Genomic DNA, 18633 nt, shown 5'->3' with positions numbered 1-18633 from the left:
TTTCCTGAAGGGAAGTCTCTTCCACTCAATGTCAGTTATCAGGGTGCTCTTACATGCCTTAAAGTAATTGTATACTAATATATGGTTTTAAACTGCTGATATCCAGGATTTCACCTGGATGACTCATATAAATGTAAGCATGCAGTGTTCATCACAGGAAACAAACACTGTGGTGTTCTAACAGGGATTTTAAAATCAGTGATTTTGGTAGGGTTAGCTGATACACAATCTGTTTCAGTTGAAGATCATACCAGTCAGCTCCTGTTAAAATTTTTAACTTTATTATTTTTGACTTACCCAGTCAGGTGTTTGAGTAAGTGATGAGGCTGGAGGGAGAAAATGTTGGCTTCAGCTGAAAAAAGCCTCTAGACAGGTCAGACTGGCAAAAAAAAGATTGTAGCATTAAATTATGCTCAATATGTGCATACAGCAGACATGCATAAAGACTAATTTCCTTTAGCATATTAAGCAAAAAGAATGGAATGTTTCATCTTCTTGAACAAGTTTCAGTGATATATAAGAACTCAGCTGCTCCACATGCAGTGTTGTACTTTGACCAGTTTCGAGTAAATATAATGCTATAGTGTACACACAGCATATACTTTAATATGTCAAGTGGATCACAATTATTAAAAAAAACCAAACCACTCTGCTTTTAAGTGCTTGGATAGAATTTTTTTAAATCTTATGACATAATCCTGCTATAAGAATATGCTTTTGTATAACAAATATTTCATACCATCTTTCTAAAAATATCTTATTTAGATATAAAGTGTCACAACAGTATTTTTATGAAAATAATGTATTTTAATACTGTTATGTTTTGTATGCAATAACTCATGACCAAAAGTTTAATGTGTCTATTATGTTACTGAAAGTATACCACTTCAGCATTAATTGCTAACTTGCAAATTTTTTTTTCTTTTTGCACGCCCTGATGAAAAGAATTTCTAATACAGAAATTGTTAAGTGGCCATTCATACCTTAAATTATCCTAACTATTTAACCTGGAGCACTGTCATTTCTTGGAACCATGTAAACTGGTAACAACTATGATAACTAGCACATGACTGCAAAAATGTATTTTTTTAAACAAAAATAAAAGAGTTTGATTTTTAGTTTTTTTTCTTTGGAAGTTATGTGACATAGATGATGGGTGTGTTTGGTTTGCTTGGGTTTTCCCCTCTGCTGTGTAAGCAAAGCTGTTGAGCTTGCAAAAACTGCTGCTTGATGAATCTGTCCCCCTGAGTTGACCAGAAATGTGGTGGAGTGCTGCTGTAGTTTGATTGTGCATCATGGGTTGAATATGACAGAGCTGCAGGATCCTCAGCAAAGCAAATGGCAGAGCCTGGATTCTAAAGCAAATAAAGAACTGGAATGGTGAAAGGTATCTCTTAACAATGCAGAATAGGCCAGCTTAGAGATCCAGAAAATAACTATCCTCGAGCACAGGGAAGCTTAAACTTTTCTAGTCTCAAAAAAAGAAGTGTAAATACTGAATGCTCTGAACAGAAAATTAGGTAAATGTTGGAAACCTAGAACTGGACTGCTTAGATCACAGCTTCCTGATTGTTTTGTGGTTGATCAGGATCATATTAACATCTTAGGCACAAACTAGATTTACGGTATGATTTATTTATTTTATAAAAATATAAATTTCCATCTTAATTTATGCCAGGTTTTGGGTTCAGAAGAGCATAATTTACAATTAGAATAAGGATTTCAACATGCTACCTAAGAAGACTTGTGGATGCCCCATTCCTGGAAGTGTTCAAGGTGGGGTTGGTGCCTAATCTGATGGCAGGTCTGTGTCCATGCCAGGGGGGTGGAATGAGACGATCCAACCCTTCCACTGCCCAAACCATTTTATGATTCTATGAAAACACAGCCTCAGTTGTCTGACTTAGTAGCCAGATGTTAGGATCTGGTTCAGGACTATTGTAATAACGATAATTAACGACGTTTTTCTTTAGTAAAGGGTAAGTAAATACCTTCTGTTCATAGATCGCTGCCGTGGTTTGGTTCTGTTTCGCTCTGTGCAGGGCTCCTGCCCAGCAGCGAGAGCTGTGCTGCAGCTCGGGCCTCGGGGGAGGGTCAGGGCGGGGTGAGAACGGGGGCTGCTGTCATTGCGGTAACACTGGAGATATATATATATATATAATTAATAATAGCATCGTGATATGTCACAGTGCTGCCCTTTGTTGGTTTGTTTGAGAGATTTGGAGGGGCTAGTTTTGGGGTTGTTTTTATTAAATGTGCTTGTCGCTGTTGGGGTGCATTTGCAGGAGTGGTTTCACCAGTCTCTCCGTGCGTGCTGGCAGCGGGCGCTGTTGCCGTCTCCCCGCCCGCTGCGAGCGGAGCGTTACCGGGGCTGCCACCTGTCCCCACGGCCAGGGCGGGGCCCGCCCGCACCCGGCGTGCCCCGCGCGACCCGGAAGCTGCGGGGGCGGGTGGGTGCGCCCGCCTACACCCCCCGGCGTGCCCCGCGGCGGCGGCAAATGAGCGCGGTGCGCATAGTGGCGCAGCCCATGCCGGGAGTCGTAGTCCCGGCCTAGCCGGGGCCGTGTGGCGGAGGGCGGTGCCGCGGCCAGGGGATGTGGCGAGCGTGACGTGATCGTGTCCGCGTTGGAGCCGGGGCGGCCGCGGTGAGCGTGACGTGGCAGAGACCGAGCGAGGTCCCCGGTCATAAAGCACTCGCCGCCGCCGCCGCCGCCGCCGGGCTCCCCTCGCTCGCGGAGGGATCCGTGCGCGCACACCGGCCGGGCCGCGCTCCCTCCCGCCCTCCTTCCCTCAGCTCTCCCCTGCCGCCGCCCAGCGCCGCCGAAGCCGCCATGGGCCTCACCATCTCCTCGCTCTTCTCGCGCCTCTTCGGCAAGAAGCAGATGCGCATCCTTATGGGTGAGGGCCACCGCGGAGCCCGGACCTGCCGAGACCACGCAGCCGAGTCCCGCCGGACGGGGGAGGGGGGGCCGCGGGACGGGCCGCGGGTCACGGCGGGGGAATCGCCCCGTCCCGGGCTGCGGGGCGCGGACACCGCGCTGTGCCCGTCCCATAGGCTGGGTGGGGGGCGGGGGGCGTTGGGAAAGCGGCGGGTAGGGGAGGGGGTGCGGATCGGGCTGTATTTGCCCTTTCTTTTCTCCCGCCGTGTGCCCGTTCTCCTCCCTGCCTCGCCCGCCGCCCCCCGGTCCTGCCGGGCACGGCGAGGCCGAGCCCCATTCCCGCACCTTCGCGGGGCCGCGCGCGGAACAAAGCTGGAATTGCGGCCCGGCAGGGCCGGTGTCCCCGAGCAGCGAGCCCCGCGGGCCGGCCGTGCCCTCCTGCCCCGGCACTGCGGCTCCGCCAGCAGATGTGACAAAGCCTGGTGTGTGCAGCACCAGGGGCGTAAGAACTGCCGTATAATGGCCGATTTTCAGCAGCTGTAGGGAGCTATAGTGTCTGTATCCTGGCTCTTGTGAAAGGGCGTTTCGGTATAGCCTCTGTGGGCATTAGTTTTGTGCCTCGTGTACAAACCGATAAAACTCTCCAGGCAGCTCTTACTGTGCTTGCTGAGTCTTATTGTCTGCCCCCATAATTATTTACTTTTAATATCCATTTATTTTGAAATTATCTGTTTCCGTGATATGAACTGTATAGGAGTTGAAGCTAGTGGCTCTTGAAGATTCTCACTTTCAGATTATAGTTCAAAAGGTCAAAGCCAGCACATACTGCATTGGTATTTCCTCCTCCGCTTTGAGTTCTTCCCTGCCTTCTTCCACCCACCTACCCACCCCTGCAAGCTTTATGTACAAACAGTTCTTAGCCTCTCAATTTTTCTCGAATTCTGTTACCAAAGTGACTGGAATTTGGTTCATGGCCATTGGCTGTAGTAGTTTGTCCTTAGGAGTTAAATAAAATGCTTATTTGGATATAGTCAGCAAGGGGAGCAGGTTCTAACTGTGAAACTTCCTGGCACACACCTACCCCTAATGCTGCCTAGATATGCACAGCAGACACAGTAGTGCAGCTTTTTAAAATTATAATCTTCCAGATTCTCCATATATTTTGTGGTGGCAAAGTTCGTTATTGCATACCCAGTAATTTTTATTGTGTCTTATCTGTTTGAAATTAGAGACTCTCATCCGTTACAAAATAATCCAAGTAATTTTAGTTTTCACGAGAACTTAGTACATGTGCTGGTTTAAAGGAGGTGATTTGGTTGTCTCCCTAACAGCCAGACTCTTCATATGACTCTTAATGAATGAAGTCAAGTCTTCAAGTGAGCTTGGCTGTAGGATGAGACAGTGTCTGTGGTATTTGTAGTTCTGTTACTTTTTGCAAAGGACTGAGAACAGGAAAGTGATGTCATGCAGATCTAAACTGCTTGCGAGGCTCTTCATTGTCAGGAAATCAGGTCAAATTTAGGTTAGGCATGGCTTTGGAAGGTGCACTTTGTAGCAGTTGGTTCAAATTAGCTTGTTTTTGTATTTCTTTAAAAAAATTAATGATTGTATTAAAATGCACGGCTGGATCAGAGCACAGTACAGCACTGTATTTTTTAGGTAGTATAGGAGAGTAGAACTTGGGGTATGTTGTGGTGAGAGTGTGTTACAGGACATAAGCTGGATGTTTAGAAAGAGAATGTTACATTGAATATGACATAATTTGTGTATAAATATAACACTAAAAATCTCATCATAGCATTGTACGTCATATATCAGCACTTTGAGGAGAGATGTCTGAATGAATACTGGCATAGAATTAGAACTTTTCCTCAGGGTTTTAATGTTCAGTGTATGGTTTAAAAATGGGGCTTTTCAGGCCCAAACATTTACATTTCCGCATATAGAATGCCAGTTAAGAAATAACTTTATGGGGTAAAGTACCTAGGGGAAAAATATTTTGAGAGTTGATATCAACAGATAATTAATTTATAATTCTGACTTCCTTGTCACAGCTTTCTTCCGTTTCTGCAGACTTGAAGATAAATTAGAATTAATTTAGCTCCTAAAACAGACTTTGTGTCTATTGAGTTATGAGTTATGAGAATGTGAGTATTTCTCATCAGGGACCATTACCAACAGCACTCTCTTATTTTTAATGTTCTCAAAATCCATTTATGATAAGAAGTGGATATTTAATATTACAGTGTTACTGAAACTTTTTTTTTTCAAATATACACTTGTGTAAGTAAGTATTTTTCAAAAATATTAAGTTACTATTTGGAAGAATAGTAGTATCTTCTAGAATAGAAGAATCTTCTATGAAAAGAAGATTCACATATTTTCGTTATAAATAGGCACAACATAATGGAAAAGAAAGAGCTGTGGGATAGGGCTGAGTGTCTCAAAAGTCAGGTTAGGTGACTGGGGTATTAAGAGTAGAAACAGAGAGTCTTAACCCTGCATGTGAAACTACCCTGTCTGAGAAACTCTTCACTGTTGTTTTTTGTCCTTGAAAAACAAGATAGCAATTCACTGTGCACTCCTCAGTATCATAATTTAGTGTTCTGTGTCTTGGTGTAGTTGTTCAAGTGTTAACTGACATATTAACTGCTCAGGAGGTTCAAATGCAAAGGTAATTATTAAATACATTGAGTGGAAAATGTCATATTCTTTGGGAATTGTGTCACTGTAACAGATCATAATCATTTAGCTGTTTTCTATTTGGGCAGGTGTTGTTTTAGATAACTGTTGGTTTGCATGCTGCACATATAGCTTTTATGAAGTTTTGTGCTGTGATAACAGAGGCAGCTTGATATTCAGCCACCAGTGATCAAAGTTGGAAGTTGGTTAATGAAGGATGTGATGTGGTCAGGGATGATGCTCCTAGGGATAAGTGGACTATAAAGCTTGACATTTAGAAACACAACTGACAGGCTTGACTAAAACACTCTTCAAGAGGAGTAAAGGGCTTAGAACCACAGCGATTTTAGCAGAGCCTAAAAGCACTTTAGATATTTTTTCTCCAGCTACAGAAAGAGGATTCTTGATTCAGTTTAGAGGTGTGTGGTTGCAAGTACAGTTTTGTGCTTTCCATTTATACTTTTTTGTAATCTTGGTGCTTTGCAGTGCAATTGCTTAACCTTATACCCTTCTTGGGGTCTCTTACATCTTGGTCTTGACAATGGTCATTCAGACAGTAGAACCAGTGAAAATGTAGAATTGGAAATTCATTTTGTTTGGGGATTTAAGATGTGACTTTTAATCTTGGTGAAGTTTATGATGCGGCAGTAGCTCATAGGTTTACATTTAGTGTTCCTATTCAAATATAAACATATTTATTTTTGGATCCCAAAAAGCAATAGTTAAAGTTCCTGCCAGCTCAAAAGACTAAATGTGATTTAGTGCTCTGAAATTCTTTTAAAGGGTGGTAAATTACAAAGTGGAGTAAGAAATATGAATGGAGGCTATGCTTTTCATTACTTGCTTCTTTAGATTTCATAACATTTGCAGTTTTGCCAAAAGAGGCAGGGCGTTTTGGGAATAGGGTCACGGGGTTTTGCATAAGGCCCTTCCCTCATTTAAGCTTCTGCATCAAGTGTGAAGTCAGAAGAGGAAAACACGTACCCATAACCCCATAACTCAGCCTGCCTGAGTGCAAAGTCCAGCAGCTTAATCAAGAGTTGTGGTAAGAGTGGATTTAAGCAAAGTCTGGGCTTTGTGTGCTTGCACAGGCACTGTAGCCTTCTGCAGCACCACTGAGGTGCACAAGGATAGAGTGGGTAACTGGGGCAATATTTTTGTAATATAGGAAGTAGTTTAAAAATGTTGACTAGTTTCTAGTTTCTTAACTCTGGGTCATGTCTTTGAATGAATCTCAATACCCTGTATACATTCTTTGGAATAAGATTAGCTTTTTTCTTTGTCTTTATCTGTGTTATTAGTATAAACCTCAAATACACTCAAATACACAAAAATAGTTTGTACAGGCAATGGCATCTTTCTTACATTGTTAATTTTAACAACTCTTGTATTGATAACGGAGTTGTTTTTTTTTTTTTTGATGGGGAGCAATAAGAGAAGAGTTTTGAGTAGCTGTAACTCTAATTGGTTTGCTAAATTATTTTATTATTAATTTACTGGGAAAAAACCCATTCATACATGTATAGGCATTATATGTTCTTATGAAGATCTATGTGTCCTACAAGTGCATACTTGAGGTCGAGCTGTGTGAAAATAATGTTGGGCTTCAAGCCTTGTGCTGTTAAAAACATTGGGGTTTTGAGGGTTCTGAAGTCTGCTTAGAGGGTTTTGTAATGTGACCTGACACTTAACTGGTGTGGGGAAAATTGTGGCATTTACAAGTTTCATGACTTGCAAGTTCTTGTGTAACTTCTGCTGCACTGTGACTTTTTTTGTTCATGCTTGTGTGTGGTTCTGAAGGAGACCAACACTTAAACAATAGCAAACTCAAACCCCTTAAACTTCATTTTGAGCATTTTGGGAGTGAAGAAGCTTTGGTTTTGATGGTAGATTCCCACCCCACCCCCTTTCTTTCATGCATGTTGGCGTGACATTAGGAATTAAATTTATTTTTTTTAAGTGCAATGACATTACCTCAGAAACTGCATTGGTATGTTTAATCCTCTGCACTATTAGAATATAGGACAATTATAGATAGGGTTTTTTTAATTAATTTGCTGCAACAGCAGTTTGTTTCTTGAGAAGAAGGAGGTTTTTCAAGAGTTTGGTTTCATTCTGAATGAGCAGGTAATTTTGAATGCTGTTTTTTTGCAGTGCTACAGAAACAGTTTTATTATTAATAGGCAAGTCACCAAACCACTTAGAACTTAATATATTGCAGTTGCAGAGTAGGAAATTAACTCAGAATGCTTGAGAGTGTGTGTTATCCTTATAAAATGAGGATAGCATTTGGTTTCTTACAAAAGTATTAGTTCTTTTGATGGGGGTATTTTTGTTTGGGAAAAATGTTACTGACAAAAGATAAGACATTTTGTGCTGTGGTGTTTAGTACTTACTGTTTATGGAGGTGCTTGTGTGCTAGGTATTGGGTTGTAATTTAAATAATTCTATTTTGAGATACATCTATGTGTTCTAAAATGCTTAACAATAAGCAGTTTGACAAACAGTTTTAGAAAACTACAGTGTACACTTGCAGTGTTGGTGATAGGTCTAAAAAAAGTCTTTTAGGCTTAATTTTATTTTATTTCTGAAGGATCCCATTTTTACTACATAGCTTACATTGAAAAACAGCAAGCTTAAGTTTTGTTTTAGAAAAACAAGAGCAAATTTAAGTGCAGAAGGTCTTCTGTAACGACCAACAGTTATTAGGAAGAGACTCTTAATGGAGGCATCTTAGTGGATCTGTATGGAAATGATATCCTGAAGAAGACCCATAGCCCTTGTGGTGTGTGTGGAGTGATGATGAGAAATTCCTGATATATGTGGTTTTGATATATGTGGTTTTGTGAGTGCTAAAGAAATGTGCAAAGGGAGGAAAAAATAAGGGACAAGGTGTCTTTCATGTATAGTGCCAGCTTCAGTTGGTCCATGTGCCTGTGAAGCTGAGCTTTGCAGTTTGAGTAAGCGAGGCCTTCCCCAGTTTAGTGAAGTAACAAATGTGTTACCAGTTAGAAACTGTGTGCTGCTTGTAGATTGTTGCTTTTAAAATCTTCCTGATTTACATGGAAGAAGCTTTCAATGTGAATGATTAAGCTTAATTAACAAAAATACTAAGGAGATTACTAGAAACTTGTAAGCTTGTAGGTTGTGAATGGAAGTGTCTTTCTGAGCTTGTTTTCTTCATGACTTGTTCTCTGTCACTGCTGGGTAGAGGAGATGGGGAAAAACATACAGCAGTTTCTCAGCAATGAGTTAAGAGTGCTTAGAAATCTGTTCTCAGTGAAAAACCCCTAGTACTCTGCATGTAAATTGACATGTTTTTAAATTAGCAGGTTGTAGTTCAGTTTGTGAACTAAAGCAATTTTTCTCTTCTTTCTAGTCGGTTTGGATGCTGCTGGTAAGACAACCATTCTTTATAAACTGAAACTAGGAGAAATTGTCACCACAATTCCCACTATTGGTAAGATCAGCAGTTCTTCTATCTTTATTCTCATTACTCTAAACCTGATAGGCCTCTGAAGGGTGCAGGGATTTGCTGTCTTTGCAGTTAGAATAAGAGTCAAGACAAACACGAATTGTCTGGTACTGTGATAACATAACTTGTCAGACCAAAGAGACATCCAGACCAGAATACAGCTACTGACTGCTCAGGAGGACAGGAACCAGATCAGTAGCACCAGTCCCTCCAAACACCATGAGCCTCAGAGTTTGTGGCTGAAAGATTTGCTCAGCCATTTGCATTTGGATTTAAGTGATTCATGTTTTTTCCACCTTCAGTCAATTTTCTTCCTGATTTACCAGTTCAGTATTGATATGCCATTTTGTACGTCTTTGGGAGAAGTGTACCTTAGGAAGTATCTAACATGGTTGTGTTTTAACACTAGAATTAACTATTTCTAATTACTAAACTCCTTCATTTTTAGGTTTTAATGTGGAGACGGTAGAATATAAAAACATTTGTTTCACAGTTTGGGATGTTGGTGGTCAAGATAAAATTAGACCTCTTTGGAGGCATTATTTCCAAAACACACAGGTAAGAGTACTCAACTGGCAATAGTTCAAGACCTATTTTGTAAAGCCTCATTCTGTTTTGTAGACTACATATGGAAAGTTGTTTTCTTTCTTTCAGAAAGGTTCTGCACTACTTACTGCAACTTCTGAGGGTGCCCTGATTTTACTCTAGTTGAAGCTAGTTTGTTCCCCTGAGGACTTCAAACCTAGGTGTGAGTGTAGCCTCTCAAGGATCAAAGATCAAGGATCTACCAGTGCTCTGTAATGTGCCAGAGCAATTGGTTTGTTGTGAGAAATTCTTAAAATGTATAGCTTTTACTATGCTCTATCAGTGTTTTTAGTAAGCTGAGCATCTAAAATATGATAAAACATCTTGTTACCTGTTGATTGGAAAGTGCCAGCTTCACACTGATGTGACTGCAGTCACTTTTTGGGACATAAATGTGATACCTTTGGTTCACAAGTAGTGAGGTAAGATGCTTATTAGTGTCAGAAAACTTCTGGAGTGAGTTTGTTATGGGTTTTTTTTTGTGTTAATATGGAATTATTTCCATTATATTTGTGTCCAGCATGATTCATATGAGGTGTGCAGAAAAATACAGAGGGCTGGATTGACAAAAGCGACTTTGCTCCACCATAATACTGTGAATAGAGTAATACTTAATTTCAGTTCCTTATATTGTCCTGTTACTAAATACTTCTGAAAGATACTTTTCTTCCCTTGAAGAGAATGATAAAAGCAAGGCTTTCAGAGTGAAAGGTTAAGATTAAATTGTGTAAGAAGAACACTTGAATAGCTGAGATGCCATTAGAAGTACTGTTTGATGCAAAATTTTTTTAACAAATTCAGGCATTCTTTAAGGGTGTGGGTTTTTTCAGTGAAATATGGGATGGTGAAGCACTTGTGATTTTCAATACAGTGAGTGAAAGGGGAGGGGAAGGGTTAGTTTATGTAATTTTGCTGCCCTTTTTTCCCCCCTAACTTTACCTTTAAGTTGAGACTTAGGTAGTTGTTCAGACACACATCATGCATTGTTTAAACAGAAATTTCTGTTAAATCTGTCCCCTTTCTTAGGTAAGCAATCACAATATTCAATATGAGTATTTTGGCTGTTTTAAAATAGTGCTGTACACTTACAATGGCCTTTTCAAATCTGCTTAACTTTCTGCAGGGCCTCATTTTTGTGGTAGACAGCAATGACAGAGAGAGAATCCAAGAAGCAGCAGAAGAGCTGCAGAAAATGGTAAATATAAATATCTTCTGAATTATCATTGTTAGATTGACTTGTCCTATTTTTGAATGTTTGTCAGGCTCCCTAAGAGATTTAGGATTTTAAAGTTTTAGGGAGGCTGTACAGTGCATATTGCATTCAGCTGGTACTTCTGGGTCACATAATGCACCAAGTTGTAATTTCCACTCTGTAGAGAACTAATAATATGTCAGAACCTTTCATTCATGAAACCTTGATAGAAATGCAGCAGAGAAAGAATTCTGGAAGAACAGATTGGTGCTAGAGAATATTTCATCAGCAAGGTGCCCATAAACTTAAACTTTTAAAATTGAAAGGTGGCTTCCTTAATTTCAAAAGCTCTGTTGTATACTAGTTAAATTGCACTCGATACTTGTTAGTAACTTCAGGAGCAAGAATGAAAATGTTTACAACCCTTAAATCAGTATTTAGATTTTTTTAGTGTTTGTTGAAGTAACTGACTTACTTAACTGAGGCTATTTAATAACATGCCTGTTTTTTCTGTTAGCTTCAGGAGGATGAGCTGCGAGATGCAGTGCTGCTTCTGTTTGCAAACAAACAGGATCTGCCAAATGCCATGGCAATCAGTGAAATGACAGATAAACTAGGCCTTCAGTCTCTGCGTAACAGAACTGTAAGTGCTGAACTTTCTGACTGATGAACTCTTTTCTCCCTCTCTTATATATCATAAACATGAACTTCCTCTAAGGGAAAGGGTAGTTTTCACCTCTTTCTGTAGAAAGATACACACACCTGTGGTTAAACTTTATAATGCATAATTCAGGTCCTTATTCAAAATGAGTGATTTAGAAGTATAATCCAGTGCATTCAGCTGTTAGAGGTGTTTCATTTCTTACCTTTTTCTGAAAACTTTCAGACACTCCAGTATGTCATTGAAATGCAGACATGGAGCATTTCACCAAGTATGTGATGGGTTTTCCTGTTTACTCAGTATTCTGGGAGAACAAATGCATTCTGCATTCCCACCTCCAGGAGGAAATTACGTAGCTTCTGAAGCATTAGATTCTATCTGCTCAAGCTTTAGACAGGTTTGCTTCACATTAACCTTCCCACCTTTTGTAATCTAAGTGTCTTTGTTGACACACTAAGATCCTGACCATAGAAGCTGTTTCAGAAGTCCATTCATGTAGATAATTCCATGTTCAGTTCCTGAAGAGTGGTCATTCAGAGACAAGAAGTAGTTTTCAGCATGTGAACTAAATATAAGTTCTGTATTTGTTTTTTGATCCCTTAAACTATGTTGTAGCCTTTACTAGGCCAACACTTGAGTTTCTGGATAATGTCTGAACCTCCTCTACACTACATGTACTTCTCAAAATTTTTAAAAGTACCAAGTTCAGTCTTGACTCTACTTACAGCACAAAACAGTATTTAAAGAACACTGTTATAATACACAATTATAACAACACTAAAGAGTGAGTGTCACATACTGTCTTAGCTTGCATTTTGTCAGTATTTAAATTTAATTTTTTGTGTTCTGCATTAACAGTGGTATGTCCAGGCTACCTGTGCTACGCAAGGAACTGGTCTGTATGAGGGACTTGACTGGCTGTCAAATGAACTCTCAAAACGCTAATTCCAACTGGATGACTCTTTCACCAGGGACATGTTTGATATAAGTGGTCTAGGCTTGTTACAACAAAATTAGTTTGCATCTTGGTTATTACAGTATCTGGAACTGATATTTGGGCAGGATATTACAGCGTTTCAACTTGTTTTGTTGCCAATTATTGTTTACCGAGCTACATGTTGCAAAGGTAGCAATATGCTTGGGTAAAAATCTCCTTAACTTGGAAAAAAGTGTATCTTCTGATTTTATTCCCCTTGTTAGCCTAAATGCCTGAATATAGTTATTGTGACATCTTTAAGATCTGTTTTGAATACTCTCTGAGCCCCAATAAATTAATGTTTTAATTTTTTTTCTCCCTGCTACTCTTAGTTTACTGATGCCCTGTTTCATTCCTCAGACAGTCTGCTGATTTAAAAATGTAGCATTCCGTATATATTTATTTCTTTCCCTTGCCAAAAAGATTTCCTAATATTGCTTGTTCCAAGCCAAGGAAATGCTCTAAAACACTATACAAATCTACTGCACTGAGGAATATTTTATTAATCCTTGGGTTCTGTCAGCCCAACTTGCCTTTGTGTGAATTGGATTTGATGGGTAGAATAGTTCTGTGCTGGTTGCGAAGAGCTCATGTTGAGGTTGTTTTTAATATTCAGCAGATTGTCTTCCTTTATATTGTATCTTTTTTTTTTATGTTGCATGTTGCTTTTTGGTATCAGCCTGACTATTTTTGCCCAGTGTATAATAGTTCTGCTGAAGTTTTACTGTTTGTTGGTGAACATATCTTCATAAGGAAATTTTGGAAAATTCATCAAACTCAATGGATTAGTTTCTTCATAACCCACTTGGAATTATTCCTAATAAAATGATAAAATGTATAGTTTTGTGTATGCTCTTTTTGATTCCTGAAATAGTTGAATGCAAATTATCACTTTTTCTTTCATCATATACTGAGCTTTCCTGCAGCTTGAATGTGAACACCAGTCTCAGATTTTCATTTGTTTGGAGCTGTGTAGAGTAGGACATGGAAGGGAGGCAACCAAGTTGTATTCAGTGCAGTAGAGTAGATGTCATCGGGGCTTACATAATTCTGTAATGTCTTTTGAAGTTGTAAATCTAAAATTCTTTCAAGATGTCCAGATATGAAAATACTAACAGTTAAAAAATTGTAATAAAACAAATTTGAACTGCCTGAAAAGCATGCATGTCTGTTTAATAGTTTCATCTACATGTCAAAACCTACATGAGTCTCTGCAGGAGAGTCACACGTTCTGTCGGTGGCTAGCTGGGAAGGTAGCCTGAGTGCTTTAAGGGGGATGTAGCAAATATTATAATAATGCTGATAATTGCCCCCAAAAATCATCTCTGTATAACTGCTACTGTTTTCATTTCTGTCCCCTTACACCTTTGTAGTTCAAAAGGCATAAATTAGTATGTGTTTTAAGGCTGCTACTAATGGGTGGTTTAGAATCTATTTTTCTCTTGCCTGTCTGCTGTATAGAAACAAATACTGTTCAACCCTCCAATTAAAATGTGCTGTCCTATTGATTGGATGTCTTTAGGAACCCAAAGCATGATTCTGTTGCAGTTTCAGGCTAAGTGCTTCTTATTTTACACCCAGGTCTGGTTACCCTTGTGACAAGAAATCCCAGATAAGGTCTGGTAAATTCAAGCTAGTTTTGCATCAGAACACCTTCCTGGGCAGGTTCTGCTGTAAGTGAGGTTTAAGTTCTTAGGAGCTGCTGTTACTGTGAGCTAAGCAGGGAACATTCCAGAGTTTTTGAATACAGTTCTTGAATGTTGTCAATGTGTAACAGAAACCCAGGAGACAGTGTAAGGTGAGAATGGCTTTGCCTGCACGCTTAATGAATTGCTGATTACTTATTAATCAAAGCTGATATACCCATGCATTTGATCAGTAGCTGTTTATGTGCACATTTCTAGCAATGCAGTTCCTTGAATTAAACCTTAAAAGGTACACCTTATTCAGAGGAGACAGCTTGTCCCTAATACAAGTTGGTTTTTGCAGTCCCAGTAGATTAAAATAAACAATGCTTGTTACACAGTTAGAGGCAGTCTAAATGAAACAGTAGATACTTAAATTAGGCTTATTACCATGAAGGAAACATTCTGCTTGGTAGAGATTTAATTATTTAAATGAGTAAGTGTTCAAGTTTAGGTGAACTCTGTTGAAATACTGTGCTTTTCAGTTGCAGCATGTGTATATGAAGCTCATATTTTGGAGTCATCATGTTTGGGGTTTTGCATCAGTAGGTGTAATTCTGCTATAAAACGAATAATTCCTCAAAGTCAGAAAGTAATGAATATCTTGAGCCTCATTGAAGAGTGATGGACTCTGCATAAGGGTTAAGGCTGCAGCTTGCACTGACATGCAGTAAGACAAAGTCAATGTTGTATATTGGTAACAATGTACTGTACAGCCCTGTTCTTCAGAGAAAGATGAAATTCCCATGAACATGCGATATTCTTAAGTCTGTTAAGAGTTTAGGTACTAACATGGTTTGTCATTTCCCTATCAGAAGTCAAATATCTGAACTGAGCTGCTGTCCCTGAAGTTCAAAATCTTGAACATGCATGAGACTGCTAAAATGTATTCCTCATTCACTGTAGTGACAGGAAATCCTGAGTTCCAGTGGCTGAAATTTCTCTTTGCATACATTAACTTCTATATTCAAACAAATAGGTAAGTTCTAGTGCACTGGGGAGTTAGTCAAGTGATATTTGTGTACAGGAGGCTTTATTTCAGTGTGTCAGATGGCCAGCTTAACTATTGAGAGCAAAATACTGAAGATGTATGAGTTTGCTTTTATTTGACCATGGTGACACAATTTATTTCTTGAATATTAAATAGATGCATGACTTTCATTTTTTTTCATTGCTTCCAAGAATAGCCTGGGTTGTGTGAAACATCAGTTTGGGTTTTGCCAGTAATGACAATTCAGAGCCCAGTTATTAGTCCCTTGTTAGTCTAAGAAATCCTTCTATTAAGATCTGGACAAAGGCAGTTTGAGTGCAATATGATGAAACTTTGCACATCACCAAGGGTTTTTCCCACTCTTGTCAAGAATGGGGACTTCAGAAATTACATTCTATATGCTGCCATTGGATTTATGAATAAAGCTGAGCTGCCAAAACTGAAATGTTTAAGGCCTTTACTATTACTGGGTAGGAGTCGGAAGAATTGAAACAAATTTTGTTTCTATGCCAAGAATATGAGAAACAAGGCAACTACACAATTTGACATGTTGAAAGCTCAGATGCCTTAGCACACTGGGTATTTTCCTCTTGGTTTATTCATACTATTTTTCTCCTCCCTTTTCTTCATCCTTCCCTTAATAATATTTGGCATCCCTGCTTGCTTTATCATCATACAGAGGTACTTTACTTAATGGTTGAATTATATCTTTCAAATACAACAATAGTACAAGAGATGTGTGAGAATTCAAGTACTTGCACAGGAAGAGACCCCTTTGGAGCAGATATGGTCAGGGGAAGGAATAATAGGAGTTCCAAGTTGCCATACCAGTCTAAAGGATCTGGTAGAACTTGGTGGATTTTGTACATATCAAATACACAGGTAAGCATTTCACAGAGCCTAAAAATGAGCCAAGTCTGCTGCTTCCAGAAGGTGAGCATTTTGAGTGCTGTTCTGTAATGTTCTTGTGAGTGATGAGTTTGTCCACAGCAGGAGCCACTGTGAAAGAAGCAGCTTCTCCCTCCTGAGACAGCAGCCAGGCAGGAGGCAGCACTTAAACTCTTAGGTTTAATGAATCAGAGGTGGGAAATTCAAGTAGAAGGCAAAGAGATTTTCCTTAACAGGTGGTCTAGGAAAGTAGAGTAACAAAAACAAAGAAATCTTATGTACAGTTAAAAAGATGCAAAAAAAGTCCTACCCAGTTTTTTGTTGTGAAGGACATGGAGCTTTCCAGTTCTGGATGGGGAACAAGTATAAGTGAATTTAGGTTTATGAAATGGAATGGAGACAAGTTGAATGGGATTTGTACTAATGTAGGTTCTGGATGTGACGTAAAGAGTAAGAATTAATTGCTGGGCAAGGTCCAGAGGTGTAGGGGGAGCCAAAATGGGAGTTAAAATCAACATATGTGCAGTAGGAAGCACCATATGTTACCTTACACAGATGTAAATACAGCTTAGGAGTGGGGGGGGCCTCTGTGCCATAGGGATACCTAAGGGTTCTTTCACCCCAAAAAACTCAGGTTTTTTGAACTGTGCCTTTCCTAATCTAGACCCTAGTGCTGCATTCTCATTCCAGATGTGTGACAGGTCCCTGACATGTTGCTGCTATTGGCAGCCTCTGCTGCTGCAGTTTCCTAGTTAAATGGAGGACACTGAGTCTGGAGATTCCCCAGCATCAGCTCACTGGGCTGAATTTCTCCAAAACACAGTAAAGGATTATCTGCCATGTGCAAAGGCCTGTTGCAGTGCCGTGTTTGTCCTCACCACTTGCTTCCTGCACTTTCCAGCTTCCCTGTGCCCTCCCTCTCCCCAGTAGGGAGACAGAGGCAGCAGCCCAAGTGCCAGCACAGCAAGCAGGAGGGAACTGCTGTTTCTCAGAAGGGAGGCAGAGCACCAGGCAAGTCTGTTCTCTGAGCAGCTCCATCTTCTGGTTCCAGGGACAAGTTACAGACTTTTTAATGGTTTGGGTTTGGAAAAGTAAAAGTAACCCAGTCACAATGAAAATTAAAAATGAGGAAAAGAATGCTCTTTGAGTTATAAGGGGAGCTCAATTACCCTATATACATAGTACTGTCTCACTTCCAAACTTCACAATTGAAATCTTACTGTTCTAAGTGACTGAGACATTTCTCTTGCCAGCTGACAAATCTGCATTACTCAGTGGAAGTTTTTTTCCTCCCTCATTGTTTTTTCAGATCTGGCAATTTGTAGGCCTCTGTATTTCTGACTCAGTTGTAATACTGTCATTTTCAGTGTTTTCCCTGGTGTTGATACTCAATTTTTTTCTTGAACAGATCTTCCAATGAATTTTTCTGCTCATTTAGGATGCCATATGGTTGCAAATATTACATCTTCAGGTATGTGTTTCCTCATTCACTAAATTGATAAAAATTATTTGCCCAGATCAAGGATTTATAGCTTCCATTCTATTTGCAAGATTTTCTCCTCATACCTGTATCTTTGAAGTTATCAATCAGCAATACTTTTATTATGAATTTTGTGGTCTAGGGGAGTACAGACATCAACTCATGCAAGACTGAGTTGCATGTTATTTTTTAATTAGACTTACAAAAATTGATCAAAGATCCACCCAAATTATTTAGGGTTCAATTTTTCAGGGAGAGTCTATCACTAGTGCAGTGATTTAACATCCTTCATTGCCACTGCATTTTGCTTCCCTTTTGTATCCAAAGCTCCTTAGCTACCATGTGGCTTAGCTAAAGTGCTAACTTAACAAAACCAGAAATCTGAGGGTTTACATATAGCCTGGAAAAGCTATTGGAATAAATGAGCACCATTTAATTGAGGTCTTATGTTTTGATGTGTCATTGTTATGTTTTGAGGTGGATTTGCTGGAGCAGGTTAAGGTCTTGCTTCAAGCTTTCATCACCTTTCTACCCATCTCCAAGCCTGTATGTGTTCTTTGTGCACAAATGGCATTAAGGTGACTAAGTTCAGGACATAGAGATCCACTAAAATGATAATACAAGCAAGAGAACTAAAGGCCCTGTATTTTTAACAGGATCACATCCCTGTTTTAGTTTGGTGTGGCATGAACAGGAACAAGGAGACAATTCACAGGTAGTAGAGCAGAGGGAAGGTTAACTGCCTATATTGCTGAAAAGAAGCTGCTTTCAAAGGACATTTACATGAGATCTTTAGCAACACAGGCCTCTACAGACTCAGAAGAGTGGAATTTGTCTATTTCCCTTTACTTGTAATAAAACACTGGATGGTTCATGAGATTTGTCTTCTCACATGATGCTGTTTGAGACCTGTTTGGAGATGGGCCTGTATCTTTTTAGCCATGTATGATCTCTGAAGGTAAACCTGCCTTGAGGGCTTTGTGACTGCAGCTACCAGCATCATGTTAGATGCCCAGACACTACAGCAGCAAAACACAGCAGCAATTGCATTGGAAATAAAAGAGCAAATACTTAAAAGCTTCTGCACACCACAACCCTTCACAGCATAGCAAATACTATGGCAAGAGACAGCATTAGCA

The 18633-nt window shown here is 39.7% G+C and overlaps 1 protein-coding gene across 1 annotated transcript; it reads left to right on the top strand.

Moving 5' to 3' along the window:
* Positions 1-2485: 2485 nt before the first annotated feature.
* Positions 2486-13288, top strand: ARF4 (ARF GTPase 4). Its single transcript, XM_079316881.1, has 6 exons — positions 2486-2898; positions 8941-9021; positions 9485-9594; positions 10745-10816; positions 11331-11456; positions 12333-13288. Exons 1-6 carry the CDS (start codon positions 2832-2834, stop codon positions 12417-12419), a joined length of 543 nt encoding a protein of 180 aa, XP_079173007.1. The 5' UTR covers positions 2486-2831; the 3' UTR covers positions 12420-13288.
* Positions 13289-18633: the final 5345 nt, after the last annotated feature.

The sequence above is a fragment of the Erithacus rubecula genome (assembly GCF_903797595.1).
Source record: "Erithacus rubecula genome assembly, chromosome: 13".
Classification (NCBI taxonomy): domain Eukaryota; kingdom Metazoa; phylum Chordata; class Aves; order Passeriformes; family Muscicapidae; genus Erithacus; species Erithacus rubecula.
Note: the sequence above shows the minus strand (reverse complement) of the source record. Positions and strands in the feature narration are given on the sequence as shown.